Source organism: Chiloscyllium punctatum, chromosome 9 (assembly GCF_047496795.1).
Source record: "Chiloscyllium punctatum isolate Juve2018m chromosome 9, sChiPun1.3, whole genome shotgun sequence".
Classification (NCBI taxonomy): Eukaryota; Metazoa; Chordata; class Chondrichthyes; order Orectolobiformes; family Hemiscylliidae; genus Chiloscyllium; species Chiloscyllium punctatum.
In genome coordinates, this window is record NC_092747.1 from 19,689 (window position 1) to 43,689 (window position 24,001).

Here is a 24,001-nt window from a genome sequence, read left to right on the forward strand (position 1 = left end):
TTGTAGCCCTTTGGCATGGGCTGTGTTAATGTATTTCTAACATTAACCTGGCCAGTCACTCTGTGGAAGTTGAGAGCCTCTTCACCAGCTGTGAATCTTATTCTGTTTTTATTTATTGCCTTCAGGGACCAGAGGTCGAGAGAAAGGGGAATTCACCAACCTTCAAGGAATCTCTGCTTCGGGAAATAATCGTATCGTGGTGGCAGACAGCAATAACCAGTGTATCCAGGTAACCGATTCCACCCTGTCTCCCCAAACCTACCACCCATGCTGGGCTGGAAAGTGCCAGGCTTCATTTCTGGCCTGTTCTGCGTGCTCTGGACTCACCTGGCATGACCTGAAGGCCCACAGTGGGCAGGGAGAGTGGCTGCTTTTGTTGTTAGATCTCGCTGGCATGGGTGTTGGAGGAAGGGGGCGATGGAATTGAATTACTGAGCATGTGTGAGTTTTCCACACGTGAATGAGACTCTTTCCCTGCCGTTTCCCTGCCTCTCCCAGGTCTTCTCCAATGATGGACAGTTCAAGCTACGGTTTGGGGTCCGAGGACGGTCTCCAGGCCAACTGCAACGGCCAACCGGAGTGACCATCGACCCCAATGGGGACATCATCGTGGCTGATTACGACAACCGCTGGGTCAGCACCTTCACCCCTGATGGCAAGTTCAAGGTGAGGGGGAGGAGCACTGAGTTGGAGGGGGGGTGAAGAGGAGAGGGATGAATGAGGAGGACAGGGATGGGAGGAGGTGAGCAAAGTTGGCAATGGTGCAGAGGTAGTGAGACATAGCGATCTACAGCCCAGAGAAGACCCTTTGGCCCATTGTGTCCTTGGCAAAAGCCTTGGCATTGTAAGTGCACATTTAAATGTTCTGAGGGTTTCTGTCTCTCCCACCCTTACTGGCAGTGAGTTGCAGATTCCCAGCATCCTTTGGGTGAACAATCTTTTCCTTATATCCCCTCTAAACCTCCTGCCCTTATCTTTGGGTCTACATCTCTGGTCACTGATTCCTCCATCAAGTGGGGGACTAATGCTGAAAAGTGGAACGAGTGCAGGTACTGATATATTTTTGGCAGGACAGACTCTGGGCAGAAGGACCTCTTCTATACTATATGACTGAATGTTACTTTATACCTGACTCACAATTTACCTTCCTCCCTATCATGGTGGCATCAGTGTATTTCACCTCATAGCTTCAGTCTGTTTATTCAAATCATTAAAATAATTGAACAGATGAATTCCCAAAATTATTCTGATGACACTCCAATTGCAACATCTTGCTTACCCTAAAATGTCTCATTTATTCCTACTCACTATTTCCTGTAAATTGACCGATCTTCGATGAGCTGATGTTCCCACTGAGATTTTATTTTACATTAGCATCGATATAGAATATCAGCATGAGGCCGTAAGAAATTGGAACAGAGGTAGACCATTCAGTCTCTCGAGCTTGCTTCCCCATTCAATAGGATCATGGTTGGTCTGACATTCCTCATATCCACTTTCCTGCCCTTTTCTGATGACCTTCGATTCCCTTACTGATCAAGAATCTATCTATTTCTGCCTTAAATATACACAAGCACTCTGCCTCCACAGCTCGATGTGGCAAGGAGTGGCAAAGATATTCACCCCTCTGAGAAAAGAAATTCCTCCTCATCTCTGCCTTAAATTCATACCCTCTTATTCTGAAACTGTGCCATTTGTTCCTAGACCCTCCCATGAAGGTAAACATCCTCTCAGCATTGACCCTGTTAAGCCCCTTAAGAATCCTAGATGTTTCAATGAGATCACCTCTCATTCTTCTAAACTCCAGTGAGTAGAGTCCCGACCTGTTTAAGCTTTGCTCATAAAATAATCCCTGCATACCAGGGATTATCCTTCTGAATTATCTCTAATGATATGATATCTTTCCTTATACAAAGGAACCAAAACTGCTCACAATACTCCAGATGTGGTCTTACTAGCATCACGTACAGTTGCAGTAAGACTTTCCTACTCTTATACTCCAACCCCCTTGAAATAAGGGCCAACATTCCATCAATCTTCCTAAGACCATAAGGTACAGGAGCAGAATTAAGCCATTTGGCCCATCAGGTCTGTTCCGACATTTGGTCATGGCTGACATGTTTCTCCACTCATTCTCCTGCCTTCTCCCTGTCGCCTTTGATTCCTATACCAATCAAAAACCTATTTTTCTCTGTGTTAAATACACTCAATGGCTTGGTCTCCACAGCCTTCTGTGGCAAGAGTTCCATAGACTCTCACCCTCTGGCTGAAGAAATTCCAACTCAACTCCGTTTTAAAGGGTCATCCCTTCACTCTAAAGCTGTGCCAGGCTATCCAGCTCTATCCAGGTCTCTCAGGTTCTGACCTGAAATGACGGCTCTCCTGCTGCTCTGATGCTGCACCATCTCCACACCTTATTGATTCTGACTTGCCAGTGTCTGCAGTCCTCACTATCTCTCAGTATTCTGTAAGATTCAATCAGATCCACCCACCTCCCCGCCCCGCCATCATCCTTCTAAATTCCATCGATTACAAACTCAGAGTCCTCAACCGCTCCTCATATGATAAGCCCATCATCCCCAGGATCATTCTTGTAAACCTCCTCTGAACCCTGTCCAAGGCCAGCACATCCTTTCTTTGATATGGGGCCCAAAACTGCTCTCAACTTTCCGAATGTGATTTGACCAGAGCCTTATACAACCTCAGCAGTACATCTCTGTTCTTGTATTCTTGCCCTCTTGAAATGAATGCTACCATAGCGTGTACCTTCCTAACTGCCAACCGAACCTAATCTTTAGAGAACACTGAACTAGGCTCTCAAGTCTCTTTGTGCTTCAGATTTCCATGTCTCTATTCTTCCTTTCAAAGTGCATAACCTCACATTCTCTGACATCGTTCCCCTTCTCTCTGTGTGTGTCTCTCTCTCTCTCTCTCTCTCTCTCTGTCTCCGCAGGGTAAGATTGGAGCTGGGAAGCTGTTGGGACCAAAGGGAGTTGCTATCGATCACAATGGTCACCTGATCGTGGTGGATAACAAGGCTTGCTGTGTCTTCATTTTTCAGTGCAATGGGAAGCTGGTGTCTCGGTTCGGGGTGCGTGGCACTGCAGACAGACAGTTTGCAGGTATACTGGACGGTAATAACATCAGCCAATCACCTCCTTTACATTTCTTTGTGGTGAAGGTGCATGATGGGTTGTTCAGATAATTAACAGGGGTTCTTGGTGCTCCCTTGCTGGAGCTTGTCGGTGCGACTGTGCCCCCCCCCTGTGTTCCTTCCTCTTGGATAGTGTCCTGCCCCATTGTCACTTCTGCAAGGGTTTGGGGGAGTTTGAGAATAAGATGGTAGAATGTAGCATTTATTTTGAGAGCGAGCTACCTGTGTTGGAAACACTGTGCTTAACTTAAGTATGGCAATTACAAAGGAATGAGGTAGAGCTGGCTGGAATGGACTGGGAAAGTAGTTGAGCAGCAAAGACAATTGACGAAAAATGGCTGATGTTGAAGAACATAATTCATGGGTCACAGTAAAAGCCAACCATGGTTAACCAGGGCAGTTAAAGATAGCATCGAATTGAAAGAAAAATATCCAATGTGACCAGGTTTAATGGTAAACCAGAAGACTGGGAGGGTTTTAAAATAAGGTAACTATATGCCAGTTAGCTTAATATGACGTAAATGTCTATTGTAAAGGATGTAATAACAGAGTATATAGAAACACATTACAATCAAGCAGAGTCACTGTGACTTCACTAAGGGGAAATCATACCTCACAAATTTATTAGAATTCTTTGAAGAGGTAACAAGCAGGATGGATAAAGAGGAAACAGTCAGTGTAATGTATCTGGGTTGTCAGAAGGCTTGTGATAAGGAGCCACACATTAGCTTATTTAGATAAGAGCCCGTGGTGTTGGAGGTGGGATACTGATGTGCATAGAGGACTGGCTAACTCGTAGAAGACGGAGAATTGTGATAAAGGAAGCATTTTAGGATGTCAACCTATAACTAGTGGAGGGTCACTAGGGCCACAATTACTTGTAACATTTATTAATGACTTGGTTGATATATGTGATGACCCAAAAATAATTGGAAATGCTAGTGGTGAGAATGTCAGAGTCTGCAGATGGATATAGACAGGTTAAGTGAATGAGTAAAAACTAGGCAGATGGAATATAACATGGGAAAATGTGAGGTTATGTAGGTTGGCAGGAAGAATAGAGGAACTGAATATTATTTAAATTGAGAGGGATTTGGGATTCCTAGTGCATGAATCATAAAAGAAGAGCATCCAATTTCAGCATGGAAGGCAAATGGAATGTTGGCCTTTATTTCAAGGGAATGGAGTATAAAAGTAGGGAGGTTTTGCTAAAACTATACAAGGTACTAGTCAGCCCACAGCCGGAATACTGTGAACAGCTTTGAGCCCCGTGTCTAAGGAAAAATAAACTGCCATCGGAGACAGTCCAGGAAAGGTTCCCTCGGCTGATCTGAGGATGGAGAGACTGTCTTGTGAGGAGGAGTTCAGTCGGTTGGGCCTGTACACAATGTGGGCGGCACAGTGGCACAGTGGTTAGCACTGCTGCCTCACAGTGCCAGAGACCCGGGTTCAATTCCCACCTCAGGCAACTGACTTTGTGGAGCTTGCACATTCTCCCCATGTCGGTGTGGGTTTCCTCCGGGTGCTCTGGTTTCCTCCCACAGTCCAAAGATGTGCAGGTCAGGTGAATTGGCCATGCTAAACTGCCCGTAGTGTTAGATGAAGGGGTAAATGTAGGTGTATGGGTGGGTTGCACTTCGGCGGGTCGGTATGGAGTTGTTGGGCCGAAGGGCCTGTTTCCACACTGTAAGTAATCTAATCTAAACATACAAGATTCTCAGGAGATTTGGCAGGGTGGATGTGGAGAGGCTGTTTTCCTGTGGGAGAGTTTGGGACTGGAGGGCATCATCTCAGAGTAAAGGATTGTCCAGTTAAAACAAAAAGAGGAGGAATTTCTTCCCTCAGAGGGGAGTGTATCTGTTGAATTCTTTATCACAGAGGGCTGTTGGGGCTGTGAATCTCACCACGGCAGATGGTGGAATTTGAATTCAATAAAACAAATTCTGGAATTAAGAGTCTAATGATGACCATTGTTGATTGTTCTAAAAACCCATCTGGGTCACTAATGTCCTTTAAGGAGGGAAACTGCCATCCTTACCTGGTCTGGCCTATATGTGACTCCAGGCCCACAGCAATGTGGTTGACTCTCAACTGCCATCTGGGCAATAAATGCTGGCCTGGACAGTGATTCCCTCATCCCGTAAATGAATTTAAAAAAAAGTACATTCAAGGCTGAGATAGATTTTTAATCAGGAAGGGAATCAATGGTTTTGGGGAAAAGCCAAGAAAGTGGAGATCAGGATTATCAGATCATCCATGATCTCATAGAATAAGGAGGAAGAGGCCATTCAGCCCATCAGGTCTGCTCTACCATTCATTGCTCTTTGAGGTAGGGTCAAGGGTGCAGAGAGATGCCAGCGAGTGGTTGCAACATCATGGAGGCAAGCCTCTGGGAGTTTGCTGGGATTGTAATTAGAGGAACATAGGAATAGGAAGAGGAAGAGACCATTTTTTTTTTGCATCTGTTACGCAGGCTCAGGAGGAAGCCATTTAGCTGCTCAAGCCTCAAAACAATAACTCTTATTCACCCACAGTCATACCCTGCTGAATAATTCCAACTTCCTTTTGATTAGTTTGTGTCAGGATGGGGGAATGTAGTTGTCATACAGCAATGTTTCCGATCTGGACTGGAGGAGCCTAACCCTTGTATAAGATCCTTGTTAGGCCCCAGCTGGAGGATTTTGGACAGTTGTCTGCACCACATTATAGGAAAGATGTGAATGCATTGAAGAGAGCGCAAAAATGGATTACAAGAATGGTTCCAGGAATGAGAAACTTCAGTGATCAGGAAAGATTGAACAAATTTACTCAAATGATTGGAGCAAAGTGAACATCATCGAATCTGAGTTCCTTGATTGGAGCTATTAATCTGATCCAATCAGGGAGCCCTGGCTGACAGATATAAACAGAAGTGTCAGCGATTCTGTTCACTCTGAGGGAGCTGGATCAGTTTCGAGGACTCTCCATATGTAAATAAAGGATGACTTACTGACCGGATACCGGCCTCTGTGGAATTATTTCAGTGGCGATGAGAGTAAAGCACCTCCTGAAGAAATTCACTCACAGCAGTCATCTTTGATTTGGGGTAAGCCTTTCTGGCATCATGTTGTTATTTGGGAAGTTTGATTTGTTCAATCCTGCCTTTAAAGACTGGGCCCAGTATGTGGAAGAAGGCATTAGTCTTTTTGGGTGAATGACATTGGGGTAGATGAAAAGCAACGAGGAATTCTCCTGACAGCTTGTGGACCTGCAGCTTTTTTAGTTGTTAAAAGCCTAATTTACGCTGAGGCACTACATACTAAAAGCTTTCAAGAGTTCACAAATTTAGCTTAGGAAATAATCTATTCCAAGCCTCCCATACTTCTGAGACACAATCAGTTTTACTCGGCAATTTAAGTAGAATTTTTGACTAGGCTGAGAGTATTGACTAGTGGTGCTGGAAGAGCACAGCAGTTAAGGCAGCATCCAAGTAGCTTTGAAATCGACGTTTCGGGCAAAAGCCCTAGGCATGTGACTTTGGTTTAACCTTTAGTAAGGCCTTTTGGTATGTGGGATTAATTATGTGTCCATGCAAAAACACCTACTAGCTGAAGCCCAACTGGACTTCAAATAGGCTGGCTTTATCATGGGAAAATGTGGCATATAAGTTGAAGGGTGGAAGTGAACACCCTCATTAGTCTGATTGAGCTTTGTGGACACCACTTGATTGAAGGCAACTGCACAGCCTCATTCAGACCATATCCTGAACATAGGGACCCTAGGTCAGCCACAGCAAAACACCAAAACAAAGTCAAGCTTTGGCAAAACGATTCAAATTTTCTTCAGAATCCAGGCTGGAAAGCCATTGTAATTGCTGCCAGTATGTGGACTTGAGACAGTGGAAGAGTCCCATTACACCTAGTTGAGTAAGTAAACTGTATCCAGGAAAGTGCACCCCCTGGAAAGTCCATCTACATCTGGTTTGGAACAGTTAAACTACTTAGCAACATCCAGATCAGAACCAATCAAAATAAACATCTGGTTTAAGTGGTCACTGGGTTCTAATGGCAGTTGATACTGGGTGCAGCTGTATCAGTGATTGTAGAATCAGTCTTTAACAACATCCGGTCTGGACCACAACACTTAGGTTTACACAAAATCTCTGCTAGACTGAGAACCTATACCAGGGGCCCTTTACAGATTAAAGACACAACTTGGGGTCTGGTCTGTCATGAGAAGCTGCTGGTTCAGTTCCCAATGATTACAGTGAAAGGCTCAGGCCCAAGCTTGATGGGACACAATTCCTTGAGAAAGATTTACCTTGATTGGCTCAAAATCCTTTGATTAGTAAATAGCTGTCTGAATGAAGTCATAATTAAATATCTAGAAGTTTTTTAGGAAGGTTTAGAGGCTATCAGAGGAGCCAAGATCATCTTGCATGTTGACCAGGAAGTAGTTCAATGATTCTCAAAGATCTGCCCTGTGCTGTTTACCTTGCGGGGAAAAAGAGAGGCAGAAATCAGAAGGTTGGAAAGCAAAGGATCATCAAACCAGTCCAGTTTGTGGAATGGCCAGCACTGCTCGTACCGATTGTGAAGCTGGATGGGTGAGTTTGTGGGGATTTGTGGAGATTTTAATCAAATGGTAAACTGCTTTTCACAGCTGGATAAATACTCAATCCCTCGCAGAGGTATTTATGCACAAAGCTGGCAGAGAGGCTGTCCTTCACAAAGCTGGGAGTAAGCCATGCGTACTTGCAATTGCAGTTAGATGAGGATTCCCTGAAGTATGTTACAATTAATACCCATAATGGTGTGTATAAATATACGAGACTGCCATTTCGGGTATCATCAGCCTGTGCCATTTATCAGCGGACCATGGAGAACATTTTATGGAGATGATGTGCTAATAATGGGGGAGACCAAGAGAGAGCACTTAGAGAATTGGACATAGTCCTGAGACATTTCTCCCAGGAGGGAGGAATGTGTGTTCCAAGCTGCGGAGTTGACAAGACCGGTTACACCCGTTGGAAGATAAAGTGAGGGCAATCAAAGGTATCTTGGCTCCTACGTCTGTCCCGGAGCTTACTTCTTTCCTTGGGCTGGTGAATTATTACAGAAAGTTCATACATTACCTGGCCTCCATTCTGGCATTTTTACATCAACTCTTTTTTTGTGTGAAAAAAAAGGGTCAACCTTGGAAATGGTCATGTAGCCAAGCCACAGCCTTCAGGGAAGTGAAGAAACAGCTATCATCCTTGAAGGTACTGGCACATTATGGTCCCAAGTGCAATCTGGTATTGACATGTGATGCCTCCCGGTACGGCATTGGGGTAGTATTAGCTCATAGGTGGCCCAGTGGAGAGGAATACCCAATAGCCCACTTTGGCAAATGTACAGTTTAAATGCACCCAGATAGAGAAAGGAGGTTTGGCGGTCAGATTTGGAGTCAGAAAGTTCCACCAACATCTTTATGGATGTAATTTTGTAATAATAACAGACCTCAAACCCCTGCTCGGCTTACCTGAAGTGGGCAAGGCAGTGCCATCCATAGATTCAGGCTGAATTCAGGGGTGGACTCTAATATTAAGTCCAGGCGGCCAAGTAGCAAATGTGGATGCGATGAACTACCTCCTACTGACAGGTACATCACCTGTGGTACTGACACTGGAAAAGTCCATAATGATTTTAAATTATCCGGACCGGCGCTCAGTCACAGCTGACAATATCAGACTTTGGATGCAGAAAAGTTCAGTCCTGGCAAAACTGAAACAGCTGGTGGTGATGGAGGGAACCAAAGGGCAATCAAGCCGGAACTGAAATCTTCTTGGGTTTGGAGAGACCAGACCGCAGTAGAGGACGGCATATTATTATGGGATCTAGAGTGATTGTCCCGAACGGAGGTCACTGCCAGGTACCAGGTGAACTTCACCAGGGTCATCCAGGGGTTTGCACATTGAAGATGATGTCTGGTGACCAAGATTGGATGCAGACATAACCGTTTTGTGGGGCAGTGCCCAGAGTGCCGAAAAAGACAAAGGTTGCCACCACCAGCTCGTCCACATTAATGGGAATGGCCGGGTAAACCCTGGACTCGGTCCATGTTGAATGGGCAGGTCCTTTCATTGACTTAATGTTCATGGTCATTATGGACACCCACTCAAATTAGCTGGATATGCATAGAGTTAATTCATCAAACGCGGGGTTGTCAATAGAAAACTTGTGGACATCTTTTGCAATACTCGGACTTTCAGACAATAGGCCATTGTTTGCCAGCAGGGAATTTGAGTATTTCTTCAAGTCGAATGGCATTCAACTTTTAGGGAGAGCTGTATACCATCCTTCGTCCAATGGTGTCCAAGCTTTGAAGACAGGTTGAAAAAAACAGCCTTGATTAGTGGTGCTGGAAGAGCACAGCAGTTCAGACAGCATCCAAGGAGCTTCGAAATTGACGTGTCGGGCAAAAGCCCTTCATCAGGAATAAAGGCAGTGACCCTGAAGTGTGGAGAGATAAGCTAGAAGAGGGTGGGGGTGGGAGAAAGTAGCATAGAGTACAATAGGTGAGTGGGGGAGAGGATGAAGGTAATAGGTCAGGGAGGAGAGGGTGGAGTGGATAGGTGGAAAAGGAGATAGGCAGGTAGGACAAGTCTGGGCAAGTCATGGGGACAGTGCTGAACTGGAAGTTTCGAACTAGGGTGAGGTGGGGGAAGGGGAAATGAGGAAACTGGTGAAGTCCATATTGATGCCCTGGGGTTGAAGTGTTCCGAGGCGGAAGATAAGGCGTTCTTCCACCAGGCGTCTGGTGGTGAGGGAGCGGCGGTGAAGGAGGCCCAGGACCTCCATGTCCTCGGCAGAGTGGGAGGGGGAGTTGAATGTTGGGCCACGGGGCGGTGTGGTTGATTGGTGCGGGTGTCCCGGAGATGTTCCCTAAAGCGCTCTGCTAGGAGGCGCCCAGTCTCCCCAATGTAGAGGAGACCGCATCGGGAGCAACGGATACAATAAATGATATTAGTGGATGTGCAAGTAAAACTTTGATGGATGTGGAAGGCTCCTTTAGGTCCTTAGATAGAGGTGAGGGAGGAGGTGTGGCTGCAGGTTCTGCAGTTCCTGCGGTGGCAGGGGAATGTGCCAGGATGGGAGGGTGGGTTGTAGGGGGCGTGGACCTGACCAGGTAGTCACGGAGACCGTTCCCTCCGTGACTACCTGGTCAGGTCCACGCCCCCAAACAACCCACCCTCCCATCCTGGCACTTTCCCCTGCCACCGCAGGAACTGTAAAACCTGCACCTACACCTCCTCCCTCACCTCTATCCAAGGCCCTAAAGGAGCCTTCCACATCCATCAAAGTTTGACTTGCACATCCACTAATATCATTTATTGAATCCGTTGCTCCCGATGCGGTCTCCTCTACATTGGGAGACTGGGTGCCTCCTAACAGACCGCTTTAGGGAACATCTCCGGGACACCCACACCAATCAACCACACCGCCCCGTGGCCCAACATTTCAACTCCCCCTCCCACTCTGCTGAGGACATGGAGGTCCTGGGCCTCCTTCACTGCCGCTCCCTCACCACCAGACGCCTGGAGGAAGAACGCCTTATCTTCCACCTCGGAACACTTCAACCCCAGGGCATCAATGTGGACTTCATCAGTTTCCTCATTTCCCCTTCCCCCACCTCACCCTAGTTCTAAGCTTCCAGCTCAACACTGTCCCCATGACTTGTCCGACCTGCCTATCTCCTTTTCCACCTATCCACTCCACCCTCTCCCTGACCTATCACCTTCATCGCCTCCCCCACTCACCCATTGTACTATGTGCTACTTTCTCTCCACCCCCACCCTCCTCTAGCTTATCTCTCCACGCTTCAGGCTCACTGCCTTTATTCTTGATGAAGGGCTTTTGCCCGAAACGTCGATTTTGAAGCTCCTTGGATGCTGCCTGAACTGCTGTGCTCTTCCAGCACCACTAATCCAGAATCTGGTTTCCAGCGTCTGCAGTCATTGTTTTTACCACCTTAAAGAAACAGCCCACAGCTTCACTATGTACCAAACTGTCCTGATCCCTGTTGATTTTAGGACCACTTCTAATGGAACTACAGGAATAGCTCTATCCCTTGATAATGGTGAGAAGACTCTGTACCAGGTTAGATCTGATCTTCCCAGACATAGGGGAGAGGGTGAAATAACATCAAGAATGCCAATACTGTTGTGAGGTTGGGTAGAGTACTTGTGGATTGGGAGACAGGAAGTTAGAATTTGGGGTTTGTAAAGTGCTGTGGGGAAAGCATTGCACGGTCCCTTTAAAAGACCATGTGCTTTTTGTGTGCTTGGAGATTTAAAATTAATGTCTGTGAGCAGCAGTAGCGTGAAAGTTTGCAAGTTGACAGAGAGCACCTGAATTGAAACATTTGTATTGAAAGGTGTGCAGTTAGCCGGCCAAACAGCTTACCAAGACAACAAGCTTTTGAATTAAGCCAATCAATTTGAAACAGGTACTTAGGTACCAAAAGCCTATTAAATTTAAGACTGATGGTTTTGGCAACATAGGACCAATCGTGTTGTAAGAAATATTGACATATTATTATGGGTACAAAAAGACGGGGTCAGCTGGATCAAGACCCTAGAGCGAGCTGCCATCTGCCAGAGAGAGAATCGCTGGCTCTCACTGTCTCCTCTGTGTCTTGGAGACAGCACCATCTAAATAACAATAATACTGATGACACAATGAATTAATATTCCTAACAGAAGAATTGATGCTGAAGGCACAGTACATTCTTTCAGACACGTAACCTGAGGGTTAGTTCTGAGGGGGGGGGGGGGGGGGGGGAGAGGTGGCTGAGGAAATAGCGGAGGTGTTGGTTGTAATCTTTCAAAAATCACCGGAGTCAGGGAAAGTCCCAGATGATTGGAAAATCACTGTTGTAACCCCCTTGTTCAAGGAAGGATCAAGAAAAAAGATGGAAAATTATAGGCCGATTAGACCTAACCTTGGTTGTAAGTAAAAGTCTAGAATCCATCGTTAAGGATGAGACTTTTAAATTCTTGGAAGTGCAGAGTCGGATTAGAACAAATCAGCATGGATTTAGTAAGGGAGGTCGTGCCTGACAAACTTGTTAGGATTCTTTGAAGAGGTAACAAGTAGGTTAGACCAGGGAAACCTGGTGGATGTCCAAAAGGCTGTTGAAAAGGTACCTCATGGGAGACTGCTGAGTAAGGTGAGGGCCCATGGTGTTTGAGGTGAGCTACTGGCATGGATTGGGGATTGGCTGTCTGACAGAAGGTAGACAGTTGGGATAAAAGGTTCTTTTTTGAATGGCAGCTAGTAACAAGTAGTGTCCCTCAGGGTTCAGTGTTGGGGCTGCAGCTGTTCACTTTTATATATTAATGATCTGGATGAAGGGACTGGAGGAATTCTGGTGAAGTTCGTCAATGATACGAAGTTAGGCAGACAGGAAGGTGGTACAAAGGAGGTGGGGAGGCTGCAGAAAGATTTAGACAGTTTAGGAGATTGGTCCAGGCAATGGCTGATGAAATTCAACATGAGCAAATGCAAGGTCTTGCATTTCAGAAAAGAAGAATACAGGGACGGACTGTTTTCTAAATGGTGAGAAACTCATAAAACCAAAGTATAAAGGGAATCTAGGAAAATGTAAAGGTTGACTTGCTGGTTGAATCCATGATTAAGAAAGCAAGTGTAATGTTGTCATTTATCTCAAGGGTTAGAATGTAAAAGCACTGATGTGTCACTGAGACTTTATAAAGGTCTGTTTAGGCTGTATTTAGAATACTGTGTCCGGTTTTGGGTCCCACACCTCAGGAAGGACATACTGGCACTGGAGTGTGTCCAGTGAAGATTCACACACATGATCCCTGGAATGGTTGGCCTAACATATGATGAACAGCTGAAGATCCTGGGATTGTATTCATTAGAGTTTAGAAGGTTGAGGGGCGATCTAACAGAAACTTCCAAGATAATGCATGGCTTAGAAAGGGTGGATGCTGGAAAATTGTTTCAGTTAGGCAGGGATACCAGGCATGGGCACAACCTTAGAATTAGAGGGGGTCAATTTATAATGGAAATGAGGAGACAATTCTTCAGCCAGAGAGTGGTGAGCCTGTGGAATTCATTGCCACGGAGCACAGTGGAGGTCGGGACGTTGAATGTCTTCAAGGCAGAGATTGATAAATTCTTAATCTTACAAGGAATTAAGGGATACGGGGAGAGTGCGGGTAAGTGGCATTGAAATGCCCATCAGCCATGATTTAATGGAATAGTGGACTTGTTGGGCTGAATGGTCTTACTTCCACTCCTATGTCTTATGGTCTTAACCTGTCTGTAAGTTCGAGAGACTAAATTTTTTTTTTAATGAGTGCATCTTGTTTTTTATTGGAACAGTATACAGATAAAACCTTGCTTTGTTTGGGAAGAATGAGTAGTTAGAAGGGATTTTTAAAAACTCCACAGTGGACAATATCCTGTCACCAAATTATCCTTTATTTATGCGTATGTTGTACATGACGCTGCTCAGCTAGCTCAGAGCTGGCTCCTAAAGGATAGAACTCCTGACAGTCCTGTCTTTTTTTTCTTTTTTTTCTCTTTCTCCTCTTTCTCTTTTTTTAAAAACAAAAAGTCAAAACAAAGTCTACCTGAAACAAGGGGGAGAGACAAAAAAGAAAACTTTCCTCCTTAGTAGGTTAGACTGGATTTATTCAGTTTGTTAACAGTTTAGTTAATTTGTTCTGTGTTAAATAAATAAATTGTTGCTTGTTGATTTCAAAGTGAATGCTGGGGATTTATTTTATTTAACCACTAGCAGTTTCTGAAAAGCAAGTTACACCTCTTTTCACACTCTTTTTACGGATTATGGAGTGAGGTGCTGCTCTGTGAGTGTTTTGGATTTATTTCTCGGGGTGGGGGGGGGGGGGGGGGGGGTCACCCTGCACTTTATAACAATGCCAAACATGACTCTGCTAAGCATGAGAGAGAGTTTATTTCAGGGACAAAGTTTAATGTATGAGCCATGGCAATAGCCCGGCATGGTCGATGCGAGGTCAGGTCGGTGATGTATGAAGTTCAGGTAGGTGCGATGCTCCTGAACTACCATGTGGACAGTATGAAAGCTACAAATTCACAATTGTTATAGGAGCATAGTGTGCCTGGCTCCTCAACTGCCTTTTTGATTGTTCCAGAACCCATGGGTTCTCCCTCTGTGTCAAGTATTGAGGATATCTCAGAATCTGTGATGGACTCAGTAGGTGTTGCTGCTTTGACCCCCTATGCTGCCTGAAGAGGAGAATGAATTTTTTCTGAGACACTCCAGGCAGAAGAGGCAAGCTACTGTGTGTTACTCACTGTCTGTATCAGAGGCAGAGTTGGAGGAACCTGACCCAGTGCTAAAAGTCACCAGGAGGATCTACAAGAAAAAGATCCTGCCTACATCCTTGGACTCAGAGGGATAGGGATGGATTGATTGTAATGAGGTCAGTCAAGTGGACCTCATAGAATATGAGTTCCCTGATTGGACCTAACTAACTGCCCCAATCAGGGAGTCCTGCCTGACAGATAGAAACAGGAGATTCAGAGATTTTGCTCACTCTGAGAGCCAGCTCCGAGGAAGCTGAGACAGTTTCTCCATGTGTAAATAAAGTGAGACTTGGCGATGGGATACTGGCCTCTGTGGAATTAATTCATTACAACATTTAAAAGACATTTTGACAGTTACACAGATAGGAAAGGTTTGGAGGGATATGTGTGATGCACAGACAAAGTTCAGTTTAATCAATGTTTCAGGCATAAGTCCTTCATCAGCAATGAGCCTCATTCCTGATTAAGGGCTTTATGCCTGAAACGTTGACTCTCCTGCTCCTTGGATGCTGCCTGACTGGCTATGCTTTTCCAACACCACACTCTTTGACTGATCTCCAGCTTTTGTAGTCCTCACTTTCTCCTAGTTCAGTTTCGGAAATCTGGACAGTATGGACTCATTAGGCTGAAGCGCCTGTTTCTGTGCTATATGATTCTAAGTTGGGACAGTTCTTCGTGGAGATTAGGTGGCGTAGAGGAAATTTTACAGAGGCTTTCAAAATTGAGAGTGGGCTTGATTGAGTTGACAGCAAGAAGCTGTTCCTATAGATGGAAAGTACAAGGACCAGATTAAAGGGAATTAATGAAGGAAGCAATGGTGGCAAAAGGAGAAATATTTTCAAACAAGAAGTGTTTAGGGTCTAGAATGTAATGTATGAGTATGCGCAACTCCATGGCCTACACTCATCCCTGGAATATCCGGATTACAAGGATACCTAGGTTAGGCACCTTCGACACCACGATTCCAACCAAGTGATCTCCGAACTCAGAGACCTTGGTCTTTGATCCGCCCTCTGCAACTGGATCCTCAGTGTCCTGACCCACACTGCAATCAGTGAGAATAGGCAACAATATCTCCTCCATGATAATCCTCAACATCAGTGCCCTGCAAGGCTGTGTACTCAGCCCCCTACTATACTCCCTGTACACTCGTGACAGTGTGGCCAAATTTCGTCCTAACTCCATCCACAAGTTCTCTGATGATACCACAGTTGTAGGCTGGATCTCAAAAACAATGGTGAGTCAGAGTACAGAAAAGAGAAACAGTGCTGGGTGGCGTGGTGTAAAGATAACAAACTCTCCCACGATGTCAGCAAAATGAAAGAGCTAGTCATTGGTTTCAGTAAACAAGGTGGAAGGCATGCCCTGTCTACATCAATGGAGCTGAGGTGGCGATGGATGAAAGCGCCAAGTTCCTCGGAATGATGATCACCAACAATCTGTCCTGTGCCACCCACGTTTATGTGATGCTCAAGAAAGCACAACCATGCCTCTACTTCCTCAGGAGGCTAAGGAAATGCAGCATGTCTGTAAAAACACTTAGGAATTTTTATAGACACATTATAGAAAGCATTCTATCCGGATTCTTCATGGTGTGCTGTGGCAACTGCTTTGCCCAGGAGTGTAAGAAACTGCAGAGAGTTGTGAACACTGACCAATCCATCACGAAAACCAACCTTCCATCCATTGACTCCATCTATACTTCTGCCTCGGAAAGGCAACCAACATAATCAGAGACCCCTCCTATCCCCTGTTATAATCTCTTCCACACTCTTCCATGGGGCAAAAGGTGCAAAAGCTTAAACATACTTCCCAGCAGCTTCAAGGACAGCTTCTTCATCACTGTTATTAGACTTTTGTATACGCCTCTGTAATTTAAAATTTCATGTTGATCTCACTCTCTATGTACCTTCCCTGCAGCTGTACCATTGTATTCCTCCCTCAGTTTTGTCTCCCTAATGCACTGTGTATGGTACGATCTGCCTGTACTGCATGCAAAACAAAACTTTTTACTGTACTCAGGTACATGTGACAATAATAAATCAAAATGTGAGGCAGGTTCACTCGAGAGGTTAGGGTCTGGAATGCACTGTCCTGATGAGGGCAAAACAAATGCTTCAGCAAAATAGTTTTTTTTCCACACTCCTCAATATTCTGTTTCAACTTTGAAGTGGAGATCACATCCTGTCTGTTTGAACATTGTAAACATGCTGATTTGTTTTTGTAATCATTGACGTGGTAGGTTTTCCTTATTGTTTGGAAATCTGGGCTCTTGTGGGATATATGAGGAGTAGCTGGAAGAATTTGGTCGGTTTGGTCATTTGAACAGTCTGGTTTGAGAGGGGCTGCCTTTTGTAATCAAAACAAACAGTTGACAGTTTAATTGTTACAGGTTTTAGCTGCTGACTGGTTTTCCTGGAAATAAGACTACACAACGTCTTCTGGTCTTATGGTCAGAGCAGCAGCAGGTCATTCAACCCATTGAGTGTGTTCTGCTATGCCATGAGATCTTGGCTGATCTCATAATCCTCAACTTCACTGTCCTGCCTTTTCCCTCGAAAACCCTCGAATCCCTTACTGATTAAAAATCTGTTAAAAACCAATTTGAGCAAATAGCCCACTTTTGAGAAGCTAAGTATTGGGGTTTATCAACTTATTAATTACTCAGAAACCTGTCTGGTCTCAGAGCTCTGTTCTGCAGGCCCTGCAGTCAGAACAAAGCGGATATCTCTGAAGTTGCAGTATGTCTGCTGAAATCCTGTTTCCTGAAAGGAATCTTTTGGATTCGGATTGAGTTTGCACATTCCAGGATTTTGGTCCCATCTTGATGCTTCAGAACTCAAAGCCTAGCTCACTGGGGCTTCATCAACATGAAATTTAGCGGGTGAGGGAAATCATCGTATTTTCTCTCTGTGTTCTGCCTCAGAGGGTTGAGGGTTTCTTAGAAATCTCTCCTTGAGAAAGTGGTGGAATCTGAAATTTTTCGACATGGGGAGAGGGTTGATTCTTAATAAGCAACGGGGTAAAAGGTTATGGGTGGGGGTGGGGGGGGGGAGGTGGGGAGGGTGCAGTTTGTGGGATTGAGAATTGAGATTACCAGATGAGCCTCAATCCTGTTGAATGGGGAAGAAGCCTTGAGAGACTGAAGGCCACCTCCTTGTCTTCATTCATATAAAATATAAACAATGACTCAGCTTCCATTCTTCTGAGGGGGAAGCATTATACTGCATCTCTGCTTGAAAATGGTGACCCTGATTCTGTAACAGTGAGCCCTAGTTCTAGATTCTCCCACAAGAAGAAACATTCTTTCCATACCCACCCGGTCAAATTCCCTCAGGATTTTATATATTTGCATCAAGTCACCTCTGACTCTTCTAAACTTTAGTGGGTACAAGTCCACTCTGTCCAGCCTTTGCTAAAAAAAACACACCCAAAGAACAAAGAAAATTTACAGCCCAGGAACATGCCCTTCGTCCCTCCAAGCCTGTGCCTTCAACTCCCTTCAGCTACTACTCTCTGTCTCCTGTTGCTCAGCCAGTTCTTTACCCACCTAGCTAGTACACCCTGCACACCATGTGACTTTACTTTCTCCATTAGTTTACCATGAGGAACGTTTACCCAGTCAAGTGTTAGTCTGGTAAACCTTCTCTGAACTAACTCCAACACTTTAACATTTTGCCTTAAATAAGAAGACCAGTGCTGTACACAATACTACAGAGATGGATTCACCAGTCCCCTGCAGAACTGAAACATTACCTCCCTATTCTTACATGCAATTCTCCTCCCAATAAACCATAACATTCATAGACTCAGAAGCATCAAATTTTACAGTAGAAGTGTAGCATCACTTTGTTGCTTTTATACTCTATACCATCCCATGAGCTTGTTTTTATTCATTTGTGGGCTGTGGGCGTTGCTGATTGGGTCAGCATTTATTACCCATCTGTAATTGCCCTTGAGAACATAGAACATTACAGCGCAGTACAGGCCCTTCGGCCCTCGATGTTGCGCCACCCTGTCATACTAATCTCCATCCCACCTACACTATTCCATGTACGTCCATGTGCCTGTCCAATGACGACTTAAATGCACTTAAACTTGGCGAATCTACTACTGTTACAGGCAAAGCATTCCATACCCGTACTACTCTCTGAGTAAAGAAACTACCTCTGACATCTGTCTTATACCTATCTCCCCTCACTTTAAAGTTGTGTCATCTCGTGTTTGCCGTTCCCATACTTAGAGTGGACAGGGAGAGCCTTTTTCCATCTAACCCTCTGATTATCTTGTACGTCTCAATTAAGTCACCTCTCAACCTTCTTCTCTCTAATGAGAGAAGCCTCAAGGTCCTCAGCCTTTCCTGGTAAGACATTCCTTCCATACGAGGCAGCATCCTAGTAAAAGAGAAGGTGGGGGTGAGCTGCCTTCTTGAACTGCTGCATCCATGTGCTGTAGGTTGACCCACAGTGCCCTTAGGGAGGGAATTCCAAGATTTTGACCTAATGACACTAAAGGAACGGTGATATATTTTCAAGTCAGAATGGTGAGTGGCTTGGAGGGGAACTTGCAAGTAGGGGTGTTCCCATGTATCTGCTGCTCTTGTCCTTCCAGATGGAAGTGGTTGTGGGTTTGGAAAATGGTGTTTAAGTGGAATGGGTGAATTTCTGCAGTGCATCCTTTAGATGATACACACTGCTGCTACTGGGCATCGGTGATGATGGGAGTGGATGCTTGTGGCTGTGGTGCCAGTCAGGTGAGTTGCTTGGTCCTGGATGGTGTCAAGTTTCTTGAGTGTTGTTGGGGCTGCACCCATCCAGGCAAGTGGGAAGTATTCCACCCTGACTTGTGCTTTATAGATGTGGACAGGCTTTGGGAAGTCAGGAGGTGAGTTATTCACTGCAGTGTTCCTAGCTTTTGACCTGCAGTTGTAACCACTGTGTTTATGTGGTGAGCTTAGTTGAGCTTCTGGTCAATGGTAACCCACCATTGAATATCAAGGGGCGGATGTTAGTCTCTCACTAGAGATGGTTGTTCCTGGCATTTGTGTGGCACAAATGTTACTTGCCACTTGCCAGCCTAAGCCTGATATTGTTCAGACCTTGTTGCATTTGAACATGACATGCTTAAGATCTAAGGAATCAGGAATGGTGCTGAACATTGTGCAGTCCTCAGCAAGCATCCCTCCTTCTGACCTTATGATGGAGGGAAGATCTTTGATGAAGCAGCTGAAGATGGTTGGGCCTCGGACATTACCCTGAGGAACTCCTGCAGAGATGTCCTGGAGCTGAGATGACTGACCTCCAACAACCATGACCATCTTCCTATGTGCCAAGTATCACTCTAACCAGTGTAGAGTTTGTCCTGTGATGCCCAGTTCTGCTAGGATTCCTAAATGCCACACTGTCACTCTCTCTTCCACTCTGGAATTCAGCTCTTTCATTCATGTTTGAACCAAGGCTGTAATGAGGAGCTGAGTGACCCAGGCAGAACCCAAACTGGGTGACATTGAGCAGGTTATTGCTGAGCAGATGCAGCTTGATAGCACTGTTAATGACACCTTCCATCACTTTACTGATGATTGAGAATAGATTGATGGGGTGGTAACTGACCAGGGTGGATTTGTCCTGCTTTTTGTGTACAGGACAGCTTTCCTGATTACTAGCTGAACCTGCATACCCACCACCTGAGATTCTTGCACTGGGACACCCAGATCACTTTGGATCTCAGACTAGTCACTATTTAGATAATGTGCTTTGTTTTAATCTTTCTGCTGAAATGGACAATTTCACATATTCTCACATTATACTCCATTTGCCAAATGCCATTCTTCATCAACATCATTTACATAATTAGTAAACAATTGAGGTCCCAACGTTGATCCGTGTGGCAATCTCACTACATCTTGCAGACTAGAAGAAGATTCTTCGTCCACAGTGATTTATTTTGTCTGGCATTTTTTCAAAAAAAAACTCGTCTCTGCTCTTGTCTTGTGTGTGTGTGTGTGTGTGTGTGTGTGTGTGTGTGTGTGTGTGAGTGAGTGAGTGAGATGAAGGGATCTATATTTAATTCCAGGTCATAGCTTAGGTGTTGAGCAGAGTTTGCTATTTGCTTTAAGGCTAAGTTTGATTGTAATAAGCAGGTTATTCTGAGTTCATTAAAGAAGTGTGCAATCATTTCTTTATTCTGGAGAGTAGGATGAAAGAGCAGCAGTGGGTTACTTTACTGATTGAGTCAGCCCCTTGATACTCCAGCTCCATCAGCAGTATCAGCACATTGCTGATATCACAGTTCTAACAATTGTAAAGTGCTAAAACCCAATTTAGTTTGCAGATGCATATTTATTTCTGTATTGTTTGTGTTAAGGAGGAGGAAGGCAATGTGGAATCTAATCAAGGTCTGAGGGACATACCAGATTGGGATTGGAATTCTTGCAAGGACTATCTCAACCTTGAGCTACTCACTTCACCTTTTATGTATTTGCAAGTGGTGTGGTGAGATTCTCAGGGGGCAGTTTCAAGTTGCTGATTCAGGTGATTATAGCTTGTTAAGTGCCTTATCAGCAACCCAATTAATATCCCCTCATTAATATCCAGCTTCCTGTCCTACCAAAGGCACTGAACAAACTGGATGTTGAGAATCTTCAGCATGGAAGTCAGAGCAAGTACAGGGTATCTTCAGCTCAGCTGGTTGCTCTGAAAAACCTTTGTTTTGATATGGTGCCAACATCGCAAGGCACCATCCATGGGCAGTGACCACACACACCCCCTCATCCACAGACATTGTAATCTGATATGTGCCAACCTGTGGTAACCCTTGTGGCACCTTTCTAATTCACAGGGCACTTCTGCAGTTCAACACTGTCCCTCACGTTGACCTGGCATCTATCACTATAATGCTGCAGCAAGGCTTGTCGCAAAGATGTTACTACAGTTGTTATGGGGGATTTTAACATGCAGGTAGACTGGGAGAATCAGGATGGTATCGGGCCTCAAGAAAGAGACTTTGTGGAGTGCCTCAGAGATGGATTTTTAGTGCAGCTGGTGCTGGAGCCGACCAGGGATAAGGCAATTCTGGATCTGGTATTGTGTAACGAACCAGAATTGGTCAGTGACCTCGAAGTGAAGGAGCCATTGGGAAGTAGTGACCATAATACAATAAGCTTCAATCTGCAATTTGAGAGGGAGTGGGTACAATCTGAAGTGACAATATTTCAGTTGAATAAAGGGAAATATGGAGCTATGAGGGAGCAACTGGCCAAAGTTCAATGGTTTAATACCTTAACAGGGAAGACCGTGGAGGAACAATGGCAGATATTTCTGTGTATAATGCAGAAGATGCAGGATCAGTTCATTCCTAAAAGGAAGAAAGATCCCAGGAGGAGACATGGGCGGCCGTGGCTGACAAGGGAAGTAAAGAAACATATAAGGTTAAAAGAGAAAAAGTATAACTTAGCGAAGATAAGCGGGAAAACGGAGGACTGGGAAGCTTTTAAAGAACAACAGAGGATTAGTAAGAAGGAAATACGCAGAGAAAAAATGAGGTACGAAGGTAAACTGGCCAAGAATATAAAGGAGGATAGTAAAAGCTTTTTTAGGTATGTCCAAGGCAAAAAAATGGTTAGGACAAAAATTGGGCCCTTGAAGACAGATGCAGGGGAATATATTACTGGGAACGAAGAAATGGCAGAGGAATTAAATGGGTACTTCAGATCTGTGTTCACTGGGGAAGACACAAGCAATCTCCCTGAGGTAACAGTGGCTGAAGGACCTGAACTTAAGGGAATTTCTATTTGCCAGGATTTGGTGTTGGAGAGACTGTTAGGTCTGAAGGTTGATAAGTCTCCGGGACCTGATGGCCTGCATCCCAGGGTACTGAAGGAGGTGGCTCGGGAAATCGTGGATGCGCTGGTGATTATTTTCCAGAGTTCAATAGAATCGGGGTTGGTTCCTGAGGATTGGAGGGCGGCTAATGTTGTGCCACTTTTTAAGAAGGGTGGACGGGAGAAAGCAGGAAATTATAGACCAGTTAGTCTGACCTCAGTGGTGGGAAAGATGCTGGAGTCTATTATAAAGGATGAAATTACGGCACATCTGGATAATAGTAACAGGATAGGACAGAGTCAGCATGGATTTATGAAGGGGAAATCATGCTTGACTAATCTTCTTGAATTTTTTGAGGATGTAACTCGGAAGATGGACGAGGGAGATCCAGTGGATGTAGTGTACCTGGACTTTCAGAAAGCTTTTGATAAAGTCCCACACAAGAGGTTAGTGAGTAAAATTAGGGCGCACGGGATTGGGGGCAAAGTACTAGATTGGATAGAGAATTGGTTGGCTAATAGGAAACAAAGGGTAGTGATTAACGGCTCCATTTCGAAATGGCAGGCAGTGACCAGTGGGGTACCGCAGGGATCCGTGCTGGGACCGCAGCTTTTTACAATATATGTAAATGATATAGAAGATGGTATCAGCAATAACATTAGCAAATTTGCTGATGACACAAAGCTAGGTGGTAGGGTGAAATGTGATGAGGATGTTAGGGGATTACAGGGTGACCTGGACAAGTTAGGTGAGTGGGCAGATGCATGGCAGATGCAGTTTAATGTGGATAAATGTCTGGTTATCCACTTTGGTGGCAAGAACAGGAAGGCAGATTACTACCTCAATGGTATCAAATTAGGTAAAGGGGCTGTTCAGAGAGATCTGGGTGTTCTTGTACACCAGTCAATGAAGGCAAGCATGCAGGTACAGCAGGTCGTGAAGAAGGCTAATAGCATGCTGGCCTTCGTAACAAGAGGGATTGAGTATAGAAGCAAAGAGGTGCTTCTGCAGCTGTACAGGGCCCTGGTGAGACCACACCTGGAGTACTGTGTACAGTTCTGGTCTCCAAATTTGAGGAAAGACATTCTGGCTATTGAGGGAGTGCAGCGTAGGTTCACGAGGTCAATTCCTGGAATGGCAGGATTGCCTTACACGGAAAGACTGAAGCGACTGGGCTTGTATACCCTTGAGTTTAGAAGACTGAGAGGGGATCTGATTGAAACGTATAGGCTTATGAAAGGATTGGACACTCTGGCAGGAGGGAACATATTTCCGTTGATGGGGGAGTGCCGAACCAGAGGACACAACTTAAAAATACGGGGTAGACCATTTAGGACAGAGATGAGGAGAAACTACTTCACACAGAGAGTGGTGGCTGTGTGGAATGCTCTGCCCCAGAGGGCAGTGGAGGCCCAGTCTCTGGATTCTTTTAAGAAAGAATTGGATAGAGCTCTTAAAGATAGTGGAGTCAAGGGGTATGGAGATAAGGCTGGAACAGGATACTAATTAGGAATGATCAGCCATGATCATATTGAATGGCGGTGCAGGCTCGAAGGGCAGAATGGCCTACTCCTGCATCTATTGTCTATTGTCTATTGTCACTGTGTGTTCAGGGGCATACCCCCAGCTGATGGACTGCATCAGGCTGCATCTCTTGCCTGTTCTCTTACTGTCAGTCACTCTAA

General features: G+C 45.0%; 1 protein-coding gene across 4 annotated transcripts in view; it reads left to right on the forward strand.

Moving 5' to 3' along the window:
- LOC140481055 (tripartite motif-containing protein 2-like) overlaps positions 1-24,001 on the forward strand; it is a 79,777-nt gene that overhangs the window by 16,419 nt on the left and 39,357 nt on the right. The window contains exons 7-9 of one of the 4 annotated variants that reach the window (XM_072576646.1): positions 126-229; positions 499-666; positions 2,954-3,134. In XM_072576646.1, the coding sequence (XP_072432747.1) occupies positions 126-229; positions 499-666; positions 2,954-3,134 (453 nt within the window). The remainder of the gene's footprint in view (positions 1-125; positions 230-498; positions 667-2,953; positions 3,135-24,001) is intronic. The other 3 variants (XM_072576648.1, XM_072576649.1, XM_072576650.1) reach the window with 3 other exon arrangements.